The sequence below is a fragment of the Diadema setosum genome, chromosome 7, assembly GCF_964275005.1.
Source record: "Diadema setosum chromosome 7, eeDiaSeto1, whole genome shotgun sequence".
In the NCBI taxonomy this organism is placed as follows: domain Eukaryota; kingdom Metazoa; phylum Echinodermata; class Echinoidea; order Diadematoida; family Diadematidae; genus Diadema; species Diadema setosum.
Window position 1 is genome coordinate 23,301,687 of NC_092691.1, and position 22,427 is coordinate 23,324,113.

The 22,427-nt window shown below is 40.4% G+C and overlaps 1 protein-coding gene across 1 annotated transcript in view; it reads left to right on the forward strand.

Moving 5' to 3' along the window:
- LOC140231121 (leucine-rich repeat serine/threonine-protein kinase 1-like) overlaps positions 1 to 11,788 on the forward strand; it is a 94,996-nt gene extending 83,208 nt beyond the window's left edge. Inside the window, exons 14-23 of the mRNA XM_072311273.1 lie at positions 268 to 543; positions 956 to 1,121; positions 1,512 to 1,782; positions 3,977 to 4,207; positions 4,760 to 4,995; positions 5,729 to 6,726; positions 7,070 to 7,405; positions 8,623 to 8,793; positions 9,741 to 9,851; positions 10,508 to 11,788. Of these exons, the coding sequence (XP_072167374.1) occupies positions 268 to 543; positions 956 to 1,121; positions 1,512 to 1,782; positions 3,977 to 4,207; positions 4,760 to 4,995; positions 5,729 to 6,726; positions 7,070 to 7,405; positions 8,623 to 8,793; positions 9,741 to 9,851; positions 10,508 to 11,788 (4,077 nt within the window). The remainder of the gene's footprint in view (positions 1 to 267; positions 544 to 955; positions 1,122 to 1,511; positions 1,783 to 3,976; positions 4,208 to 4,759; positions 4,996 to 5,728; positions 6,727 to 7,069; positions 7,406 to 8,622; positions 8,794 to 9,740; positions 9,852 to 10,507) is intronic.
- Positions 11,789 to 22,427: the final 10,639 nt, after the last annotated feature.

Below are 22,427 nucleotides of genomic sequence, written 5' to 3' on the forward strand. Positions count from 1 at the left end.
TGCCAGAATGCATGGTCCCTACACACTTGTTTATTCAAAAGAGCAATGCTCATCTCATGGCTCTCACTGAATACTTACATTTTCTGTATTTAAAGCAGTTGTAAATTAAGAACTGTGAGTGGTACTGGAATCTTTCCCTCTTTGCAAATCCTAGAGGAGTTAAATTGTCATCACGGTCTTTCCTCGCACATGTATGTAAATGTACATATGTGTATAGATTAGAGCATGTGATTATGTTTTATTATTATCACAATTCATCACATTCAGTCACGAGCATCAGACTTTGGCATCATCATCATTGGGACCCACTCCGACAGCATCCAGAGCTCCCCCTTAGAGACCGTCGATCTCCGCAGCCAGCTGCAAGAGATGCTGGAAATGGGGCCGGGGTTTCCGCCCGTCGCAGGAATCGTGGAAGTGGATGCCATGAGCAGCAGCAGTTGCGGCATGACCGAACTGCGCCGCATCATCTTTGAGACGGCCCTGCAGATCAAGATTCGCCACAAGCGGCCAACGTCCACCGAGCCACTGATTGGGAGAAAGGTGAGAGAGAGAAACGTGTTCAATGTGTCCATGCTGCTGTTTTATGATATAACAACCATGGCCTCCTTTGTCTATCAAGCATTTTGAGTGATTTTTCTCAGCAATCCATTATTCATCCTTTGTAGTTAGTGCGGTCTGAGGATTAACACTTAATTGACATTTAACTGTTAGTATCTAATGTCTCAGGGCCCCATTTTATCAAAAGATATAATTGATTATAAATTTCCTCACTATACAGGCTGCCATAGACTTACCATAGAAATCAACTATATAATCAATTATAACTCTTCAAGAAACAGGACCCAGGTCTATCAAGCCCAGTACTGCTTCTCACTCTCATTTCACTCTCCTTTGCTCTGAATTTTTGCTCTCTCTCTCTCTCTCTCTCTTTTTTTGCCTTGTCGCTCGACAGGTCCCGCTGTCATACTTTAACCTCAAGAAGCACATCTTGAAGGAGGTGGATGTGTGTCGCCGATCTGTACCACCTCTCCTGCCCATCATGACTGCCACAGAGCTGGCCAAGATTGTGCAGCTCATCCCAAAGAGCTTCTTGGATTCGCCTGAAGACTTACAAGGAGGTGGGGCTTTGTACCTTTTGTTGCATTGTTGGAATACTTCAAGGAAGGTTTTGAATCCCAGGATATTTTTCTTTTCTTTTCAAATGCAGAACACTCCTTGAAGTCATGGCTTTTCTGTTTTCTTAACACCAAAACAGCAGCATTCTTTGTAAAGCAAAATGTTTGAGTTCGAATTGTTCCTAAACTTTAAATTTGGACAGCTAGTTATTGTGAGATCATGATTTGGATTTGTGAACAAGTTTTAATATTTAAAAAAAAAATCAGTCAAGTCACCTTTTCATTTCTTGGCTTTAAAGTCTGCAACTTTGTTAGGGTAACATGATGGTGGGTCAGAAGTGATTATTTCATCTATTTCCTTTGACCTACCTGTTTCCGCCTCTGACCCCAAAGCCGTGGACTTTCTGCATGAGATCGGTTGCATCGTCCACTTCACTGACCACATGAGCAGTCTGAGTGACCTGTACTTCATAGACCCCGTGTGGCTGGCAGGAACGTTGCAGAGGGTCAGCATGGTCAGCACCAATCGTATGAAGGACGGCAAGGTGCACCTGGACACTCTGCGGGAGCTGAGTCGTGAGAGCGACATCCACGACAACCGCTTCGACCAATACCTCCAGCTCCTAGCCCGCTTTGAGATCGTGGTGCCCATCTCTCAGTTCTGGTGAGTATATTTGTGATCCACCACAACAAAAGGATCTGAAAGTTGCAAACGGCTGAGCCGAGAAATAGAGTTTAAAGTCAGATCATGAAAATCTGTCAAAAGCATTGAATTTCTGTTGTCGCATAATGTTGTAGTCTTATGTTTCGTCTATCATCTGCCGAAATTTCGAAGCTAAATGATCAAAGGTAAGGCAAGGTATTAGGGTTTTTCTAGGCCATGATTTTGTGACTTTCAACAGAACAGCAAGGTGTCCGAAGATTCAGATTTAGCGCTGCAGGTAGACTCTGTCCCTAGCAGCGAGGGAGTGATTTGATTGGTCAGTGCGTTGCATTCTGGTTACTGATTGGTCGTGTGTAGACCACTGGCGCTAAGCTTTAATGAACATCACGAAGGTTGCTAGGAGCATACCTTATATTGTCAAGAGGGGAAAGCTGACATGCCTCCCATTGATCACGACTGCGTCAGAAAGAAAACTTTGAAGGCTGTTTTCTCAAAATGCTGATTACCTAGACCACTCAACTTGGTCTCTTAAAATCATCAATATCTCCGCAACCACATACTTTTATGCATTGTCTTATATATGAAATTAAGGTGGAAGAATAAGGGAATAATGTCTTGTTGGTTTCAGAAAATCAACTTCCCTTGACTTTCGGATCGTCTTGTTGTAGCAGGTCACATACAGTATTAGCAATGGTGAATGAATAGCAGCATCATGAAAACTTGCCCTGGGTATCTGCGCAGACTATATGGGAGCAGTTGACAGAATAGAGTTTTGTAGCTTTCATTCTGTTTCCGTGGCAAAACTCCCTTTCTGTCCTTATCTCTCTCACATGGATTAAACCATCGTGAAGTGACTTTGAATCACAGTTCTGGATCGGTTGCCTCTACATCAAAGTCTTTGTTGTATTGACTGCAGACTGACAGTCTATGTGTGAGGACTTTCGATGAGTTTCAAATATGTTCCATCTGTGCTACTTGGGTACTGATCCCAAACCCAAGTCTGATGTTGTTTCTTGCAATAAAAATGAATGAAATGTTTTTAATGTGATAAGTCATGGCAAAACTGGCAAAACTTTTCTTTTCTCCAACCTATCTCAGTCTCATCTCTTACTCTCTGGCACTCTGTGTCAGTGAGTTGTGTGTATCCTGTCATTACAAATTGATGTTAACTTGGTCAAACAAAAGTGTTTTAGAAGGGTTGAAGTATCCTTCAGCATTGTGCCAACAATACATATCAACCACAAGAGCAAAACCACTATGAAAGTACTCTCAGGGAGACACATAGTCCTCTACAGAAAAGAAAGTACCTCAAATCATTATGTGATGAATTGAAGTACCTTAAAGCATTGCCCAATAATACATATCAGTACTTAGAGCGATGCCACAATGAAAGTCCTCTCAAGAATGCACACTATCCTTTACCGTAAGGGGGTACATCAAAGCTTTAAGTGATAACATTTTCCTTGTAATTAACATTAATTCCTACACAAAACCCGAATGCTCGTAAATTCAGTGTCACACCCAATAAGCGTGTGCTCCCTCTCGAAATGGTGCTGAAAGAAGTAAGAAATAGAGATTCCCTCTTGAGTTTATTTATTGACTCTTTCTACTCTCTTTTGGGGTATGAGAATATGGACAAAATCATATTTAAATCACATACAGAGTTACATGTAACAAAAAATGAGATAAAATACATCAACGTTGATATCATTAGTAAAAAAACAAAAACAAAAACAAAAACAAACAAACAAACAAACACACACACAAAAAAAACAAAACCCTAAACTAAAACTAAAGTAAACAATGCTAACAGAACATATGATACAAGTTTAGAATTTTGGATGAAATTATAAACATGAATAATATGTTCTGTCAAAAACTATGGAATTCATTTACAAGTTGGCTGCTCTACCACTGTGAGTTAAGGGTGAGGTATGAAAGGTACATACACATAATTATACGAAACAAATTATACATGTTTACGAGTCGAGTTGTGAGGGTGACTCACCTGCTCTAGCACTACAAGTAACTTGCTTCCTTGCATATTAAAGAATCTTGAGTTGTATCTTATTCTGTTTGATAATCCTGAGAAATATGCTGTACAATTATTCTGATTAGTTTTATGAGTTGCTTTAAATTGCAAGTTTTTATTGGCTTTGCTCATGTCTCTAATCGTTGCTCCCATTTTTAAAAGGTTCCTAGTTCCATCCCGATTGCCGAGGGACAAGCCGGGCATCATGTACGCCAAGCCAGCATCATCCCCCGCCCCATTCCACTCTCTGCGCAGGGTGTACAAGATGCCCTACCTGCCTCCGGGGTTCTGGATTCGACTGGTCTCGCGCCTCATGGCGGACCTTCACATGCACGACAGCAGGGTCAAGCTCAGCCCGAGGCGACTCACCAGCAGAAGGCACCATGGACACACGTGAGAACTGCTGTGGTTTTCATAAAGAGGGCTCTACAGACTGAAGAGATAAAGATGTGAATTCTCAATTTGAAAAAAAAAAAAAAAAAAAAAAATCAGAAGTACCATTGACAGACCCAACTGGACAATCTGATCTGTACCATTGGTGAATTTGTCAATGATTCCAGGATATATGTTAAATTTACTTCATCTGCAGTGCCTTTATGTTTGGGGTTTTCACTGAATATTAGTGCATGCTTAGCATTGAATTCTACCCATAATCTGAGTTCCATCTACTAACCACAGAACAGAATAAGCTTATCAATATTCCAGTGAAATGTTTCTTCTGATGACACAATGGTGTAATCTATATTGCCAGTTGAACTTTTGAGATTTGTATGCCTGTTTCATTCATTTATTCCCAATAGCTTTCTATACAATAGCGGAAGGATTATCATACACCATTATGGTAGTACCAACATCTTGTGTCACAATTGTACATGGTATATCAGATTATCATCTGGAATCATAGCACTTATTAACGTCTGTCTTCTCTGCTGATTATTCGTCAAGGGTGAGAAAGAGCGTAGACCGGGGAATCAAGTTCCAGGACACAGTGCTGTCGTACTGGCGGGAGGGGGTCTCCTTCCGCCACCGAACTGGTCACATCCTGGTGCGCTCAGCGGTTTTCCCGCCGTCGGAGCCGTCGCCGGGCGTCGACATCTCCATCAGCTGCCAAGAAGGCCATTTTGCTGCCATGGGGTGTGTGGTGGACCACATCGAGGGACTGATCAAGGATTGGTATCCTGGTAGGATATTGATAGGATGTCAGAACTCTACAATGGATTAATGGAGAGAGGAAAGCTATTGGCAAAAACCTATCATATTAAAGTCAGAGAACACATTCTTATCCAGGAATTAATAATAATTTTTTTGAGGGGGGGTCACTCTGGTGTTTGTTCTAATGAGGTATCTGCCCAGTTCCACAATCCCTGTATCATACATATACACGCCAGCATGTTTGTCTGATATTGTGCTCATGTATTCATGACTGTCCATAGGCCCTACATCTCTGTATTGTATGTGTAGGTATACGTTGGTTTTTTTTTGTGTGTGTGTGTGTGTAATCAGTTCGATTTATGTTTGAATCTGTCCATTGCATCCTCACGTACATTTCTACCAATTTATGATTTCTTTGGTCAGTGAAGTATAATCTGGTAGAACAAGATGAATAATAATATCTGTTTCTATTTTGTGATTCATGCCATTTTCTCCTGTCTGCTGGCAGCATAAAGCTCCAGGCAATTTTTAAAATCAATTTTCAATCAAAATTTTCTCTAAAGAATGGCATAAATGTGCACATTCTAATGATATATGCTAAACTACTTACTTTGTTGCCCAATATCTGCTCTGGAAGAGAATACAAATGTCTTTCTTATGCAAGTAATATGGGCTTTCTGTGAAGTAGTGCTGATGTCTTAAAGATCACAGTAAGTTGCACACATTTTAACAACGGTATTTCTTCTCACATGATTATGCTAGGACTGTGCTCATCGTCCTGTGACACCAACATCCCCAGGATCCAGAGGCTTGTGCCGTGTCCCATATGTCTCAGTCACAGCATGGACGACATGCTGTGCGAAGCAGCCACTGAAACACTGCCCCACTGCTACACAGTGGAGGAACTGGTACACCGCCTGGTCCGTGGTGAGACTCAGCTCCCGGCCTGCGCCAACTCACAGGAGGAGCTGATTCCCATCGACATGCTGATCCCGGACATGTTCATGAAAGACCTCCCAGTGAGGCACCTCAAAGAGGAAGACTTTGAGCTGCACATGGTGTCCAAACACTCTCTTGGCCAGGGTGGCTTCGGTGAAGTCTTCAAGGCCAAGTATCTCAAAGAAACGGTGGCTGCCAAGACGACGCTGTCATCACGGTTCCTTAGCTCCATCTCCTTCCAGAGCGAAGGATACGGATCGGGCGGATCTTCAGTTTCCACGCTGTCACTAGAGCGCAACGATTCCACGTCGTCGCAGGACCTCTACCCCGATGCAGAGGCGTCCATGCTGATGGACAGCTTCCACAAGCTGCGCAGCGAGGTTGCCATCATGTCCAGGTTGAACCACCCCTGCATCGTGCGACTGGTGGGGGTGTCAATACAGCACTTGTGCTTCGCAATGGACTTTGCCCCGCTGGGGGATCTCCAGAGCTACTTGTATTCTGAGCAGCGCAATGCCCTCCCCTTCTTCCTGAAGAGCAAGGTAGCCCTGGAGCCAGTACTGAGCAGGACTCTCACGCACAGGATTGCACAGCAAGTCGCCTCAGCCATCCGATATCTGCACGGCAAGGACATCATTTACTGCGACCTCAAGACAGACAACATTCTCCTCTTTTCTGTGGACGAGAATGCAGATGTTAACATTAAGCTGACAGATTATGGCATCTCCAGGACCTATGACCTCATGGGGGCCATGGGACTGGCAGGACCACCAGGATTCTGTGCTCCAGAGATCCTCCAGGGGCTGGTGTTTGATGAGAAGGTACTAGCGAGGGTTTTCTAATAATAATATCATGCGCATTTTTCTTTTCACTCTTGAAATTGCCAAATGGTTACAGTTTGATTTGTCACTGTCTTTTCATAAACTATAAAATGTGAGCAAATGTCTGATGTTAATATGATAGTTGAAGGTATCTTAAGGGGTCTCCTGCTCATATCCATTCCAACTCGGCTTTCTGCAGGATGATCGGGTAAAACAAAATAAAACAAAACAAAAAAACAGCAAGAAAACAGGAAGAACAGAAATGTTGTTCAGAGTGTCAGTCATGTTTTGGGATGGTCTTGCGCTAATGACTCCGATGAACTCTTTGTACACATCATGTTAGGTTGACTGGTTCTCGTACGGGATGTTCCTGTACCACCTACTGACTGGCCTGTGCCCCTACTACGACAAGCACAGCCGCCTGGAGATCCAACTGGCTGTCAACGAGGGGCGCAAGCCTGCCTTCCACTTCCAGGACTACTCCATGCCCCCTCTCCAGGTGTTCCCCGCCATGGGCGCACTGATGGAGGCGTGCTGGCAGGACCACCCCGGAAAGCGCCCTCACGGCAGGACCATCGAGTACCTCCTGCACGAGCCCAGTTTCCTGTGCCTGCGCAGGGTGGTGGAGGTGGAGGACAGTGAGGTCACCACTGCCGTTAGTGTTGGGGAGAGGGACGAGGTAAATGGACTGTAAAAGCCTGCTATTATGACAATCTGATATTTTCATGTTTGAATTCTTCCCTAGGCAAATTCTCCATCCTTCCTTCCTTTTTTCCATCCTTTTTTTCACAAAAGTCCATCTGCAGATTGACACTGGCTTGAGATTACTGTTGAGTCCAGTCATGCTCAAAATTGCTACGCTTTATGTGGTCACAAGATACGCAGATGTTTTTAAGGGTTACCCTGCATTATACAGAGTATGTCAGAGTGAGAATTTGGGTTTAGATTAACCAACCATTCATCTATTGAAGTGGAAGACATTATTGCACACATAGTGGCTTCCAAAGATGAGATACATTAAGATGATGTGAAGGTGAATTGTTACAGACACAGACTGGGTGCATCCCTTGATGTTGCTCTACCAAGCAGCACCATAGTTCTCTTGTGCAAGATCTTTTGTGTGTGTGTGTGTGTGTGTGCTGTTAGAATCAAGTGTGCTTATAATAATATACATATCATTTGGACTCAGTGAGGAGTGTGCTGTGTGCAACACTTCTTTCCCCTCTCAACTTGTTTCATCTTTTCCTTCTGTTTCGTATCCTCTCATCCCATCTTTCTGTCATCATGTGGAACTTCAGTTTTAGTTTCAGTTTTAGTTGTATTTTTTATACCATTTTGGTACATGTATATACTTTGTTGTTATTATGAAGGCCTATTTGATTGATGGTTTATTATGATGTGATTTATTTTTCAGGGGCCTAAGTAATACAAGCTGTGCTTTTGATTTGGGTTCCCCTACTTTGGTTCTTATGATTACTATTTATCTATCAATTGTTGCAAATGTACTGCATATGTTATCAAAATATGTTCTTTGATTATTTTTTGTACGTCAAATAGAGAAATTGTTATTGTATAATCATTGTATTAACTCAGTTATGCTTGTATTTTGTTCTTGTGAACACAAAGTTGAAATAAATTCAAATCAAATCAGATCAAATCAAAAGATGAAGGTATTTCATCATACTGTAAAAGTGGAAATTTTCGTGGTGTTGAAATTTTCACACATTTTGCGATAAAAGCATGCAAATATTTTTGTTTGCCGTATGTTCCAGTACTTGATGTCTTGATTCCGTGGAATTAAAAACACGCAAAACTCTTCTTACCCGTCCGAGCGCGAAAAAAAGTTCATAATTTTTAGCCAAACAATTTGTGGTTACCCTATCTCCCTCTCTCTAGGAGAATGTCGTACATCTGATAGCAGATACTGGTCAAGGTACCTCGCTGAGGTCATTCTATGTCAATGAGGATGGGTCATACAAGTCCAGCTGCCAAAACGACCTTCGGTGCCCCATGATTACAACTGCCACTTCAACTCCATGCGGCGCAAATCTCATAGTTGGAACAATGGTGAGGAGTCTCCTACAGGATCTAGAATTGGTTCTTTTGTCTAATTTTATATTCCTATGCTCTATTCTTGTTTCTCTATATTTCAGTCTGTTGCCCATTCTCATGTTCAGATGTATATGTAGTGTCTGTATTTACTCTGTCAGCAGGCAGTTGTGCTGATGATCATAATTTGTGGATTGTATTAAATGGTGTGTCCATTTGGTTCGAGATATGTTTACTGTGTATTTTCCATAACCACCAGACTTTCTGTCGTCTTCCCCTAGAGTATCTGAAAATTTTGATATTTATTGACATTTTTTTGCATTTTGTATATGAACATACAATGCAACTTCATATGAAGAATATATGACATATTATTGAATACATATACGTGAGGTTATTTTAAGATATTGATTGAATAAAAGAGTGGGTTATTTTTTTGACCAAACATATATATGCATCCCCCATGCTATGTACTTTGGTACATGCTGTATATGTTATTGTCAGTGAGTACTTGCATTTTGTAGCAAATTTTGCATGTTTGACTGTACATTGCTCAGCAACCCTACATATTTACAAAAATAATGCAATTGAATATATGATCTGTAAATTTAGACATCAAGCAATGCTTTTTCTATCCATATGTGATAAGCAGAGACTCATTCACCTTCAGTTTGCTCATTTCGGTAGATTTGCAGATCGGCAACGTATTTCATAAACCCGGAAGAATGATGTCAACTGAGCCAGTCTTGCTGTTGCAGCAAACACAAAATTGTGACTTCTTTTTCCATTAACATAATATGGTATTATCATTATGTCTCTTAGCAATAGAAAAAAAAAAGCAGAGTCATCAAAATGTGATAGATTGATCTAAAGATAATTGTCGTGAAATGTGTTCATCTCTTTCTGTGCCAGTTGATGAGCTTTGAATGTAATGCATTTTGAACATCTCTTGAATATACCCACAGGGTGACTTTGTCCAGATGTACCACCTGCCCAGGTCTCAATCATCCTACCCCAGTCTCCTCCAAGAGTGCAAAGTCTCCGCCCAACCAACATCTTTACTCTATATCCAACAGGTGGGTTCTACTAGTGTGGGCTACAGACAAATTGCGTTGTACTTTTTAATTTTCCAATTTAAAGGGCAAGTTCACCTTGACATACTCTGTATATGTGGCCTGAGTGAATGTAGCAATATCAGTAGAACACGTCAGTGAAAGTTTTTTAGGAAAATTGGACAGTCCAGTCAGAAGTTATGAATTTTTGAAGTTTCTGTGCTGTCTTGGCTGGATGAGAAGACTACTACAGCACATGCTTCGAATGATGTAAGGAAAATGTGACTAGAAATCCATGAACTTTCATTTTTTGAAAAGAAGTACACATTCCACAAAACTTAAAGAAATAGACACACAACCCAGGTAGATTTTGAGCATTACTACAGCTATGATCTTTCCTATAATCACAATATTAGATAGCCAGATTTGGAATACTATGTTGGTACTTGTCAGGAAAGAGTACCAATGTGAGGACAGGTAATATATTACCTCACAAAATGTGTCCTAATTAATAGACTCTTACGTTTTGTATATGGCAGAGAAATTATGAGAAACTTTCATGTGTAATGAAAATTGTACTGGGCTAGAAAACGCTAGAGTGCCAACATGTCATAAATGCTAAAAAAAAGAATCTCCGTCATGTTCTGTCTTTATGTTTTTTTCTTTGCTTATACCTAAAGCCCACTGGCCAAGAGGATCCCATCCTTCTAGTGGGTCAAGTCAATGGGATGGTGACTGTCTTCAGCCACCAAAAAGAGGAAACCCAAAACCACGAGGTAGACAAACTGAGACTGTTGGCGAGATTGCAACTCAGCAAGCACATCCTCCCGACCACCAGTCTGGTGGAGGTGGTAACCAAGCGAAGAGGTCGTTCCGTCTCCCGGCTGAAGGGGCAGTTTGAGAGCAGCGTCCCTGGCATGGGGTCTGGTACTGAGGAGAAGGAGGTGACGGAAGGACAGAGGTCCATTGATGAAAGAAGTGGACAACCCAACGGAGAGAGATCAGAATGCAATAGGACAGACGGACACAGACAAGAGATCTGGGTGGGATGCGGTCCCACAATCTGCATCATCTCCCTGCCAAGCCTATCGCTTGATCCCGATGTCATCCGTGTTGCCTCCGGGGTGGACGGGTCAGTGGAGAAGCTGGTTCTGGGCCATGGAAGCATCTGGTGCTCCACGTCCAGTGCGCACCACATATACCAGTACGACGTCGAGACCAGGCACTGTGTGGCCATCCTCGACGTGCGTGAGAAGATCATCAGCCCCAGAGCCCTTCTCACTCTGGAGGTAGAGGAGAGGCAGGAACTACGGAAGAGCTGGGAGGAGAAGGAGAAGGCGCAGGAGCTGGCCCACGCTACGGCCGTCTGCGAGGCCAATAGCAACAGGGACGGAAGATTCATTCCCGAGGATGAGAAGGATTGTCAGGATGAACTCAGTATTGTGGATGATCACTTCAAGGCGTCTATCCTCGCATCACCCCCACAGATAACTCCTAGCATGCAGAGGAGCAAAAACACACGGAGAAATCGTCGCAACATCCAGAGCATTGTGTATTCACACCCATGTGCCAAGCCCCAGGGTGTCCAAATGACATCACTGCTTGCCGTGGACCGGCTTTTATGGGTGGGGAGATCAAGTGGTGACATCCTGCTGGTGAACATTGAAAATGGAACAAACACTCCAGGCGATGCGTCACGCTTTGACTTTGGCGAGGTGGTGACGGTGCTAAACTCCAGCTCCATGGTCAACAAAGACTTTGGCAAGGTCCAAGAACTGCATCGGGTCGGGCGCGACAGGGTGGTTGCGTGCCACTCTGCTGAGGGCAGCATGGGCCAGACTGGCCAGATTGGGCACCTGCTGCTGTGGGCCAATTGGGCCCAAGAACAGGTGGTGGAATACCAGGGTACCAGAGACCGACTTAGACATTCCTCAAAGGACCAAACAGCTGGAATGGCATGATTGTTGCTCAAACAGTCTTGTCAACATTTTTTTTTGATGAATGGACATTGTGAACAAGCACAAAAAAAAAAAAATTTACAAGACAGCTGCTCTATGAGAGGAGTATGTATTCATGTGCTCATTAAAACCTAATAAAGTCACATTTGGCACTTGCACTCTAAAATCTTGGCTGGAATTAAGCAATTTCATGTTCTAGCTCACTGTGTCTTTTAGCTATATATTGTCCAGCATTACCTGAATTTTCCCAATCTGGTTTTATTTCTATGTGTGGAATTTCAGGTAGTCAGTGGAGGCAGTATATATACATGACACTGTTTTCTGGAGAAGTGTGTGAACAGACTCTACACATTGTAACACAGCTGTGTGTTTCATAGTAGTGTTTATGAACATTTCAGTAAGAGTCAAAAAAACCTATTATCTTTTTGTTTTCATAAAAAATGAGACATTTTATAGTGTCTTGCAACATTAACACTTGTACAAATTGTACGTAGCATTCAGAAATGAATTTAATGAGGTAATCATATCAATCCAAAATTTTGTTTTGCCTTGTGAAGTGAATTACATTTTGAAAGCTAAAGTTTTGTCTCAAGTTGACAGTCATGCACTGAACAGGTTAGGGGAAAAAAATGCAACGCTTGGTAGCAGCGGTTTGTGAGTGTCGTGATGTGATTCAAAGTTCTCTATGTGTAGCATCGTTATGCTAGAAAGTGAATTGTGAGATTTGTCAAGAAGTGATGTACGTTGTACAATCCTATGTTCCACATCTTGATAACATCATTCCTAAAGTAGTCCAACCTATGAACGTTCATATGCATGCATGAGGTCTTGTTAGTTAATTTTCCAGCTCTGATAAACAGGGGCATCGTGTAAGTTTAACAAAGGATAAATCATGATTTTTTTTTTCTCCTTTTTTTCCATTGAACTTCATGAAGCACTCATTGTACTGACATATATTCTTTGTGACACCAAAATGCCAAGGTATGTGAGACCAGGGCCCCCCTCTTGCATCAAATGAGGCAATCAAGCATAAATCAGAGATTCAAATGCAAGTCAGGTGTCAGGCAATCAGATGCGAGTATTTAGAGATTTATGTTTGATATTCTGGCTTTTAACTTTATGTTTGATCTCAGCTTTTATCAACAGGACCCAGATTTCTGTTTATAACTTAATACAATATCCCACAATGCACCTTACAGTTTGACCTTTCCTGTCTTCCAGCTTGCTTTACATATCTAGAATGTAAGCACACTGAATGTACCTGGTGCCACTAATGTTTAGCACGTGTGTATTAAAGCCTGCTCACAAACTGTGTACCGTATCTGAATATGTGAATTGTGAATTGATTTCTATCAGCCTGTTGACATAATGCACATTAGACAGAGGGCACAAATGTATCGATAGTCTTTCTTCTTCCTCAAGAACTTCATCTGCCTGCTTAAATTGGATGCTCGAATGTATCCAAAATGTCTTGATAGAAAATAATTTGTCATGAATTATGCCAAGAGTAACGTCCCATCAAAATGTCTTTTGGATGTGCCTTGTATATTTTTTCCTAAACTCTGTAGCTGTTGTTTGTGGGAACATTTACAAAAAAAGAATACTGGTAATACTGATAAACTTGCAGTTTATGTATTCAAGATGTTCCCTTTCATGAAGACCTGTAATGAAAGCATCAGACAGAAGTGTTCATTTCAGTAAACAAAAGTTTAGATACCCAGGTATTGCTAAAACCAACCAGTATTATAGTTTTACTGAGCCTCACATGTCTTTTTAATGAGGATCCTGCACAGTCAGCGATGGATTGTTTTTGAAAAATGACACAACTGCTGTTTTGCTGGTTTATTCTTCAATGATGAATTCCTAGATACCCTCTCATTTTTTTTTTTTTTTTGCATTTCTTTTTCCCCAAGAGAAGTAAGTTGCCAAAGTTTACCTGATCAAAGAGATAGTATATCCCAATGTCAGTATTTATCCTTGCCATAGGTTTAAAGCTCCAGCACCTAGGGTACTTATGGCATGTGTTGCATGTAAATTAATCTTAGATGCCATGCAGTGTATTAAGACCCAGGGAGGGAAATATGGAAGGCATGCATGCACATTAACTCTTTATGTGCCATGGTGTACACCCCCTGTGTGCCACATTATTTTGAGACACCAACACACTTATGCTTTCAGAGAATATTGTTTTTCAAATCTGTGTAAGTTTTAGACAATTCTGTTTAAAGCTGGACATGTAGTGTGCAAAGTTGTAGAGAAAATGCCAAGCCTTGTTTTGATGTAAATTGTACCACAAATGTACGATTGCTTTTCTTTCAAATGACCTGTAGCTACATTGCTGTAAATGCGTGACTTTTGCACACAAAAGAGTGACAGAAACTTTAATAATTTACACTCAAATCCAGAAGGGAACACTGCTTGCTAGTCAATCACCACATAAAATGCAAGCTACATGTGAGAGGAACAGATTGGCAAGCAACGCTTTCATTATACTGTGGCATTTGACGATTTATAGACTGGTTTGGGCGGATTTATGCAGTTGAGCAGAATATGCGAAGTTGGCACGCCGTAGACTGAGTCGGACTTGCGAACGTGGCACATATTAAATATAGCACCACAGAGCACAATGTTTTTGTTCATAACAAGGCACTTCTAACACATCGCTCAGTTTTCATTTGACTGAAAGAAAGGTGAGATGTTGTAAACTCAGGGGAAGAGAGACTAAACAAAATGGCAAATTTTGCATGCATGCTGATGCCAAGACTATGTGTGTAAGATAAATAGTTTCTCTCTTTCTCTGTGTTCCCAGGACCATTAATAGAATGTCAGGTTAAAATGATCTCTGACAAGGACTACTCCAATGGAAGTGAAGGTGATGCACCAGTGCCCATGTAGTGATGGGAACTTAGATGTAGCTATGTCTGAATTAGGGTTGTGTTCATGAAGTGCTCGAGGCAGCACAAACAGTACTTAAAAAGCACTTAACAAACAAGAAAATATCATTTATGTAAATATGTTATCATGAATATCTTAATCATAACAGTGATGATGGCGGTGATAAAAATGACATCTTCAAAACTGGAATCTGATGAAAAAGAAAGATAACGATCTTTCTTTTTCATCAGATTCCAGTTTTGAAGATGATATATTTATCATCGACAGAGGAGATAGTAGTACCAATGTTTTAGTACCCAAAATATTCATTTCTATAAATAAAAGTGTAAATGAATACATTTATTTAAAAACCGCCAATTGGACAGCACACTTTTTATCTATTTTTTTGATACAAGTACAGTAGTGCCAAACTGCCCGTATGTGCCACATGAACAATTTTTATCTTTTGATCTTGTGTGACAAGCTGTGGACAATACACTTTTTGATTATCTTCATCTGAAATGATAATGAAATGAAATGAAGAAAAAGACCTAAAATTTTGCCTTGTATCAGTCCATTGGGAACACCATATCTGTAATTTGCTGTATATATACGTGGTATGATCTATCTACCAACTTAAACTATCCATCTACAGTGTATGTATATATTCACATGTGTATATACATACAATCTTTAACCCTAATCAGGCTGGGCTTTTTTGGCTATGCTATATCTGGGGGGGGGGGGGGGGGGGCGGATTCCGCCCCCCCTTCAGATCTCGCCTATGGAACGCGTGATCGCGCCGAAAATCGGCACACGCGACGCCCGCGACGTATACTATCAAAATGTATGGTTGCTTTCTCCGAAAAATTGTTCTTATATTTTATATTAATTAATTATAGTAATTTATGCATAAAATCAGTTTTGGGCTCTAAATCACTTATTAATGCTCTAATTAAGCTAATTTCTTTTTTAAAATGTTTCTTGTATCATTCTCCTGAGACATAGGATAAAAAAAAATCTGTATCGAAATCAATTTCTTATGTATTTGATTGTTGTTTTGAATTTCTTATGTATTTCTTTGTTTTTCGACCTTTTGTTTTTGTTTGTTTTTTGGCCAAAATTTGTCACAGACATTTTTCGAAGCTTTATTATGCTATAATAAATTAATTTTATCCATTCTAAGTCAAGATATGAATTTTTATGTGAATTAATTGAAAAAACACAATTTGCATTGGATTTGTACACAAAATCACGTTTTGGAGCAATTTTGGGGTTGACAAATTTTTTTCGAACGGGCGTCGCGTCAAAACGGTACGCGCGGGCGCAACAATTTTGGTGTCAAAAGTTGCGTGATACTTGAAAGAAAAAAGTCATGAAACATCGCGGCGGGAGCTTATCGCGCTGCGAAGATATTGCGCGAAACGTCGAGGGGGGGCGGATTCCGCCCCCCCCCCCCCCCCAGCCTGATTAGGGTTAAAATATCTGTTATAGCAATTCACATCAGCAGAAATACATGTGTTATGCATCATATCTACGTGGACAGTGACAGTGGTAACTACGAGATTCTTTCATATCTTGAACTTGTATTCTTGATATACAGTGTAGTCCTTTATATCCATGAGTTGAATACTGGTTGAAACTAAACGTACCAAGTTTGCACAAACTTGACCCTCACAAAGAAAAATTGGTAGTTGTTTGTGATATTTTGGGTCTGACAAATATTTTTTTAATTCAAATTTTTGAACTGGATGGATGTTTATTCTGAAATGATCAAAAATGTATTTTAAAATGTGCATGTTGTGTGTTACACTGCCTTATCATTTATAATTTTGTAATGTATTTATAGATATCATACTGTACATTAGCATTGGAATAAAGAAATTGTTCTTTATCTGCCAAAATACATACTTCTCTCCATTTCTTTGTTACATTGTATGTGCAGTAGGCTTTTTCTTCTCAGTCTGTATACCAGAGGCATTATGAGATCCAACAAGCAAAATAACATAGGCATTATCAAAATTTAGACATAAGAAAGTTATTGCACTTTGAAATATTGCATGTGTGTGCGTGTGTGGTTTCATCTTTGACATTAACAGAATACATCTCTACACTTGTTTTCACAATGACAGTATAAATCTCATCCACACATGCAAATTAAATGTAATGATGTCGTCACCTCAGAAGCCTCCCATTGATATGCGCACATTTCTTCCATTAAATTTCCTTGTTTGACATGAAATTGCTAAAAAAAAAATATTGTTTCCAAGAATATATTTTTGTGCTGTAAAAGTGATGGTGACTGCAGTCATTGGGCAAGGGATTGTAGTTGCTCGATTATTAAGCCAAAATATTATTCTCGTGACTGCTGTGCACATGTCAATGGGAGAGCTTTGATAAGATGAAGCCATTGCTTCACCTAACCCGCATGTCGTCGGCTGAGAACCAGAAGGGCTTTATCGCAATTTTGTGGCATATTGAGTTATTGAAATTGTGATGTAGCGCTTGATCTCCTTAACATTATGGCGTCAATTTCAAATTACAATCAACCTCGCCCAAGTCAAATCTACATGTATTTGGACTGAAGAAATAGCTTCAACTTAGAGAAAATTTGACTTCTGAGGACTAAAAATCAATAGCATATACTATACAGAAGAGGACTTGAAAAGACCTTTGACCTAGGCAATTATTCGACTTGCGTATCAGGGCAATTACCCCTCGAGGGCAATTACCCCCGGCTAAATACTGGTTAGTGGTGAGGTAAGAGTAAATATTAGGGTTTGGGATAGGTTTAGGGTTAGGAGTTTGGGTTAGGGTTAGGATTAGGTCCAGGATTAAGATTAGGATTAGGGCTCAGGGAAGGGTCTGGGGTAACTGACCACGAGGTAATGACCCTAGACCCTCCGACTTGTGCAAGGTTGATTTAACCAAATTTTCAGTAAAATGTTAAAAATCAAAACCAAGAGGGCATTGTTTTATCCGATATTTGGAAAAATGCTTACAAATCTTCCTGCTTTTGATTGAATACACTTTTTTATTTCATAAAATTGATTGTTTCATTTTCATTTATGCTCAAATCTTAGAATGCGATAGCCCCCTTCTGGTTCTCAGCTGACAATGTGTGGATGCAACCAGTACAGTGAAACTTTGTTATATAACAAATGTAGTGAAATTCAGGTTAATGTACCTGATATGATGAAGTGACCAGGTAGTTTCGCAGGTCCCATTCCTTTATACAGTGGACTCCGTTATAACAATGTCCTTGGGACAGGCAGTTTTCTTTCGTTATATTGAAATTCCGTTGTAACCGAACAAATAAACAACAAAAAACAGAGAGTGGATAGTTTTGCGGCCTGAAGTTTTACTTCGTTATAAATGGAATTTTAACAAATAAAGACAGAATAAACTGACCAGAAAGAATATAAATTATTAGTGGAAAAGTGAGCAAAGAAAATGGGATTCCATCGGGATTCGAACCCGAGACCTCCGGATTGCTAGACCGGTGCTCTACCGACTGAGCTATAGAAAGCCCTAGTGCAGTGTTCGTCCCAGAAACCCTTAATTCTCAATGCTCGGGTGGTCAGAAGCTATAGCAGTGTGTTTGTGTGTGACACACACGCACACACTTGAACCTGGCATAAACCCGAAGGATAATTCAACTTGGGGATAAATGCGAGGGATCACCGAAGTGATGCAGCTTTTTGAGTTTGTAACAAATAAAGACAGAATAAACTGACCAGAAAGAATATAAATTATTAGTGGAAAAGTGAGCAAAGAAAATGGGATTCCATCGGGATTCGAACCCGAGACCTCCGGATTGCTAGACCGGTGCTCTACCGACTGAGCTATAGAAAGCCCTAGTGCAGTGTTCGTCCCAGAAACCCTTAATTCTCAATGCTCGGGTGGTCAGAAGCTATAGCAGTGTGTTTGTGTGTGACACACACGCACACACTTGAACCTGGCATAAACCCGAAGGATAATTCAACTTGGGGATAAATGCGAGGGATCACCGAAGTGATGCAGCTTTTTGAGTTTGTAACAAATAAAGACAGAATAAACTGACCAGAAAGAATATAAATTATTAGTGGAAAAGTGAGCAAAGAAAATGGGATTCCATCGGGATTCGAACCCGAGACCTCCGGATTGCTAGACCGGTGCTCTACCGACTGAGCTATAGAAAGCCCTAGTGCAGTGTTCGTCCCAGAAACCCTTAATTCTCAATGCTCGGGTGGTCAGAAGCTATAGCAGTGTGTTTGTGTGTGACACACACGCACACACTTGAACCTGGCATAAACCCGAAGGATAATTCAACTTGGGGATAAATGCGAGGGATCACCGAAGTGATGCAGCTTTTTGAGTTTGTAACAAATAAAGACAGAATAAACTGACAGAATAAACTGACCAGAATAAACTGGTCAGTTTATTCTGTCTTTATTTGTTACAAACTCAAAAAGCTGCATCACTTCGGTGATCCCTCGCATTTATCCCCAAGTTGAATTATCCTTCGGGTTTATGCCAGGTTCAAGTGTGTGCGTGTGTGTCACACACAAACACACTGCTATAGCTTCTGACCACCCGAGCATTGAGAATTAAGGGTTTCTGGGACGAACACTGCACTAGGGCTTTCTATAGCTCAGTCGGTAGAGCACCGGTCTAGCAATCCGGAGGTCTCGGGTTCGAATCCCGATGGAATCCCATTTTCTTTGCTCACTTTTCCACTAATAAATGGAATTTTGTTACAATCATGTTCATTATAATGGGAGTGTAATGAAATACCAGATATAGCAAAGAAAAATGAGTGGTCTCAGGTAGCGCATTATAACAACAGGGATACTGTAATTCTCATTTCATTTCCAATTTTCCACCATTCTCATTGTTTGCTTTCATTCTTTATTCAGAATTAAAGTCAACTTTGAACACAGAGTGGCAGTGTACTTTGATGTTCAAGAATGATTAACCCTTTCCGTGCCAGGAATGGTGCACAGCGTGTTCAATGCTATATAAAAAAAAAAAAAAAAAAAATGAATGCTAGGTTCCACACACACACACTATATGGCAAATATTTTGTGAGGTTTTTATTTTTGCAAATTTTGTGAGTTGGGCTTTATTCTCAAATTTAAAAGTGCGAAAATATTAACTCTGATCCCTACACGATTGTGACATGCACACATATGTATCTCCCTTCAGCAACCGTACTCCAACATCACTTGTGAAATTGTCTGGAAGTCCCGATTTGAAAACAAAAAAATTAGACTTGCAAAGTACATGTACATATGGCGTATACAGTACATACACTCACAAACACATACTAAAGCATAAACAGATGGCACACAGTAACAATACAGAAGAAACCTCAGAGATTCACATTCACTTACTTAAAAATGTTTTAATTCAAAAAATAGCTGCTCCATGAATAGGTTGTGATAGGTAATGCTTAGGGTTGAATACTACCACTGCCGTAGATGCAAAAGAAAAAAATCCTCAAGATATCAGACTTCCCGTGCATGAGTTGCAACAGTTTTGCCCGAATTCACGAAGGTGGTACAAATGAAATCATGGCTTAAACCATGGACAAAAACCATGGAGCGCCAAGTGTCGCATGGAATATCTAATTACGAAATCAGTCATTTCGTTGATGAAATGCTTATTTTGTTACGAAATGACAACATTTTGTAACGAAATGAACATTTCGTCCACGAAATGATAATTTCGTTAACGAAACGGTCATTTTATCGACAAAATGACCAATTTTGTAACGAAATATTCCGTGCGACACTTGGCGCTCCATGGTTTTTGTCCATGGTTTAAGCCATGATTTCATTTGTACCACCTTCGCGAATTCGGGCCTTTAAGTTTGAACTCACATGGCATACATGTACATTGCCCTACAAACTACACGCTATGTGGGATGCATTATATTCAACTTCAAAATTCAGGACATATTTTAGAGGAATATTATGGAGAGTGTGTGATGTACATAAATTTTATTCACAATTTTGAATATTTCATTTCACTTTGCACTTATAAAATGAGAAAATTGACAGTGTAAAATGTGAAATATTGAGAATGCTACTGTTGGTTATAGACTCATTAGCATGGGGAAACATGTGCGATCCAACTGAATGGGTCTCCATTCGCTACCAACCGGGGTACATTTAAATCCATGAATAGCACCTGTCAGTCACCTGTCAGCAAATATGTGCATTGAAGCACAAGCTTATCGGTTACAGTAAACCAGTCAAGATTCCTCAGATGTGTGTGTGCTTACATAGAGATCAGTGATGAAGGTGTACACAATCTGATACAGGGATTCTAGAATATAATATGCGAACTGGGACCACCTTCCCACTCGATTAATCCCCACGCTATTGGGTCTCTATAACATTCAACCAGGAAGAGTGCTTGTTGCAGCACCTAAAATTGTATGCAGATTTTTCGTAATTGGATTGTAATATTATCATTTAAGATTCTATATATACAGCTGCAGTGAAAAAAAAAAAAACCCAAACAAATACACATTTATATAACCAACTGTGTCATATTATGGAATGACAGGATAATATTCATGGGGAGTTACTTCAGGCATTTCTCAAGAACAAGAGTGCTGTACATGTAGGTCACTGACCTTGACATTGACGAATGCAATATACCTTTGGTGTATTCACTAACATTTTGTATATTCAGTAGCTCCTTTAAAAGACTTGAATCTGCAGGTTTGAGAAAGTCAAAATACACCCCCTATTCACCCCCCGCTGTGCTAAGTTTTATTTCTAAATTCACTGCGAATCCCAATTAATCTTCTCAAAACAGACAAGAAAACTTATGTCACATCTACTCCAGCTAAAATCAAACGCATGCATGATCAAAACTGTACATAATCCTACAGTGTAGCTTTCTTTGAAGCTTGGCTCAAAACTTTGATATTCATGCATTAGTTTCCAAAGATAGAGCGAGACGTACATACTACCCCCTACATAAATAGACTCCTTAAAAATGAAGACCACAGTACAGGAGCTGTGCAAAACTGATATAAACAAGACATTTCGATGGATCACATGTGAAGCATCCAAACAGGCTAGAATAATACTGAGATCATGGTGACAAAATAAAGACGACATAAGAACATCCTTACACTCCACTGAAACAAGTAGTTTGGGCAGATCAGCCTCTTGAGCTGTCTACCAGTATCGTGAAAATGTGTGTGGGAGGTGTGTAAGCACCTCAAGACCACCCACAGCTTTTAGGTCAAAGGTAATATGGGCTGTGATTGGTTAGATTGCATCACATGATCGTGAAAAAAAAATCGGTATAGTGCACGGTCGTGCACATACGGAAACACTTACAGCACACCGACACTTTAATCATCTGTGCAGCAATACACAGCGGGGGGACATGGGACTACGTAAAAGCCTTCCAGGGTATGCGTAAAGCACAGCATAAAAAGTACAGTTCATACGCAAGCCTGCTCAGCACTAGGCATACGCAGCTGTACATTAACAAGATTATTGTTATACTCTGCGTGCACAAATTCAGCAGCAGAGTCTAGATCTAGCAGGGCCTAGACCTACGTAAAATGCATGCACATAATGTAGATCAAAGGGTCTACTACACCATAACAATCAGTGCATGTTCTATTCATTATAGAACTCCAAATGCTAAATTATCCCTTGTGCAATTCTATTTCACCTCAGCCTGTTGTGGCCTCGGTGAAACAAAATGACACTGGGGATAATTTAGTATTTGTCGTTCTATAATCCAGTTTAGTGCA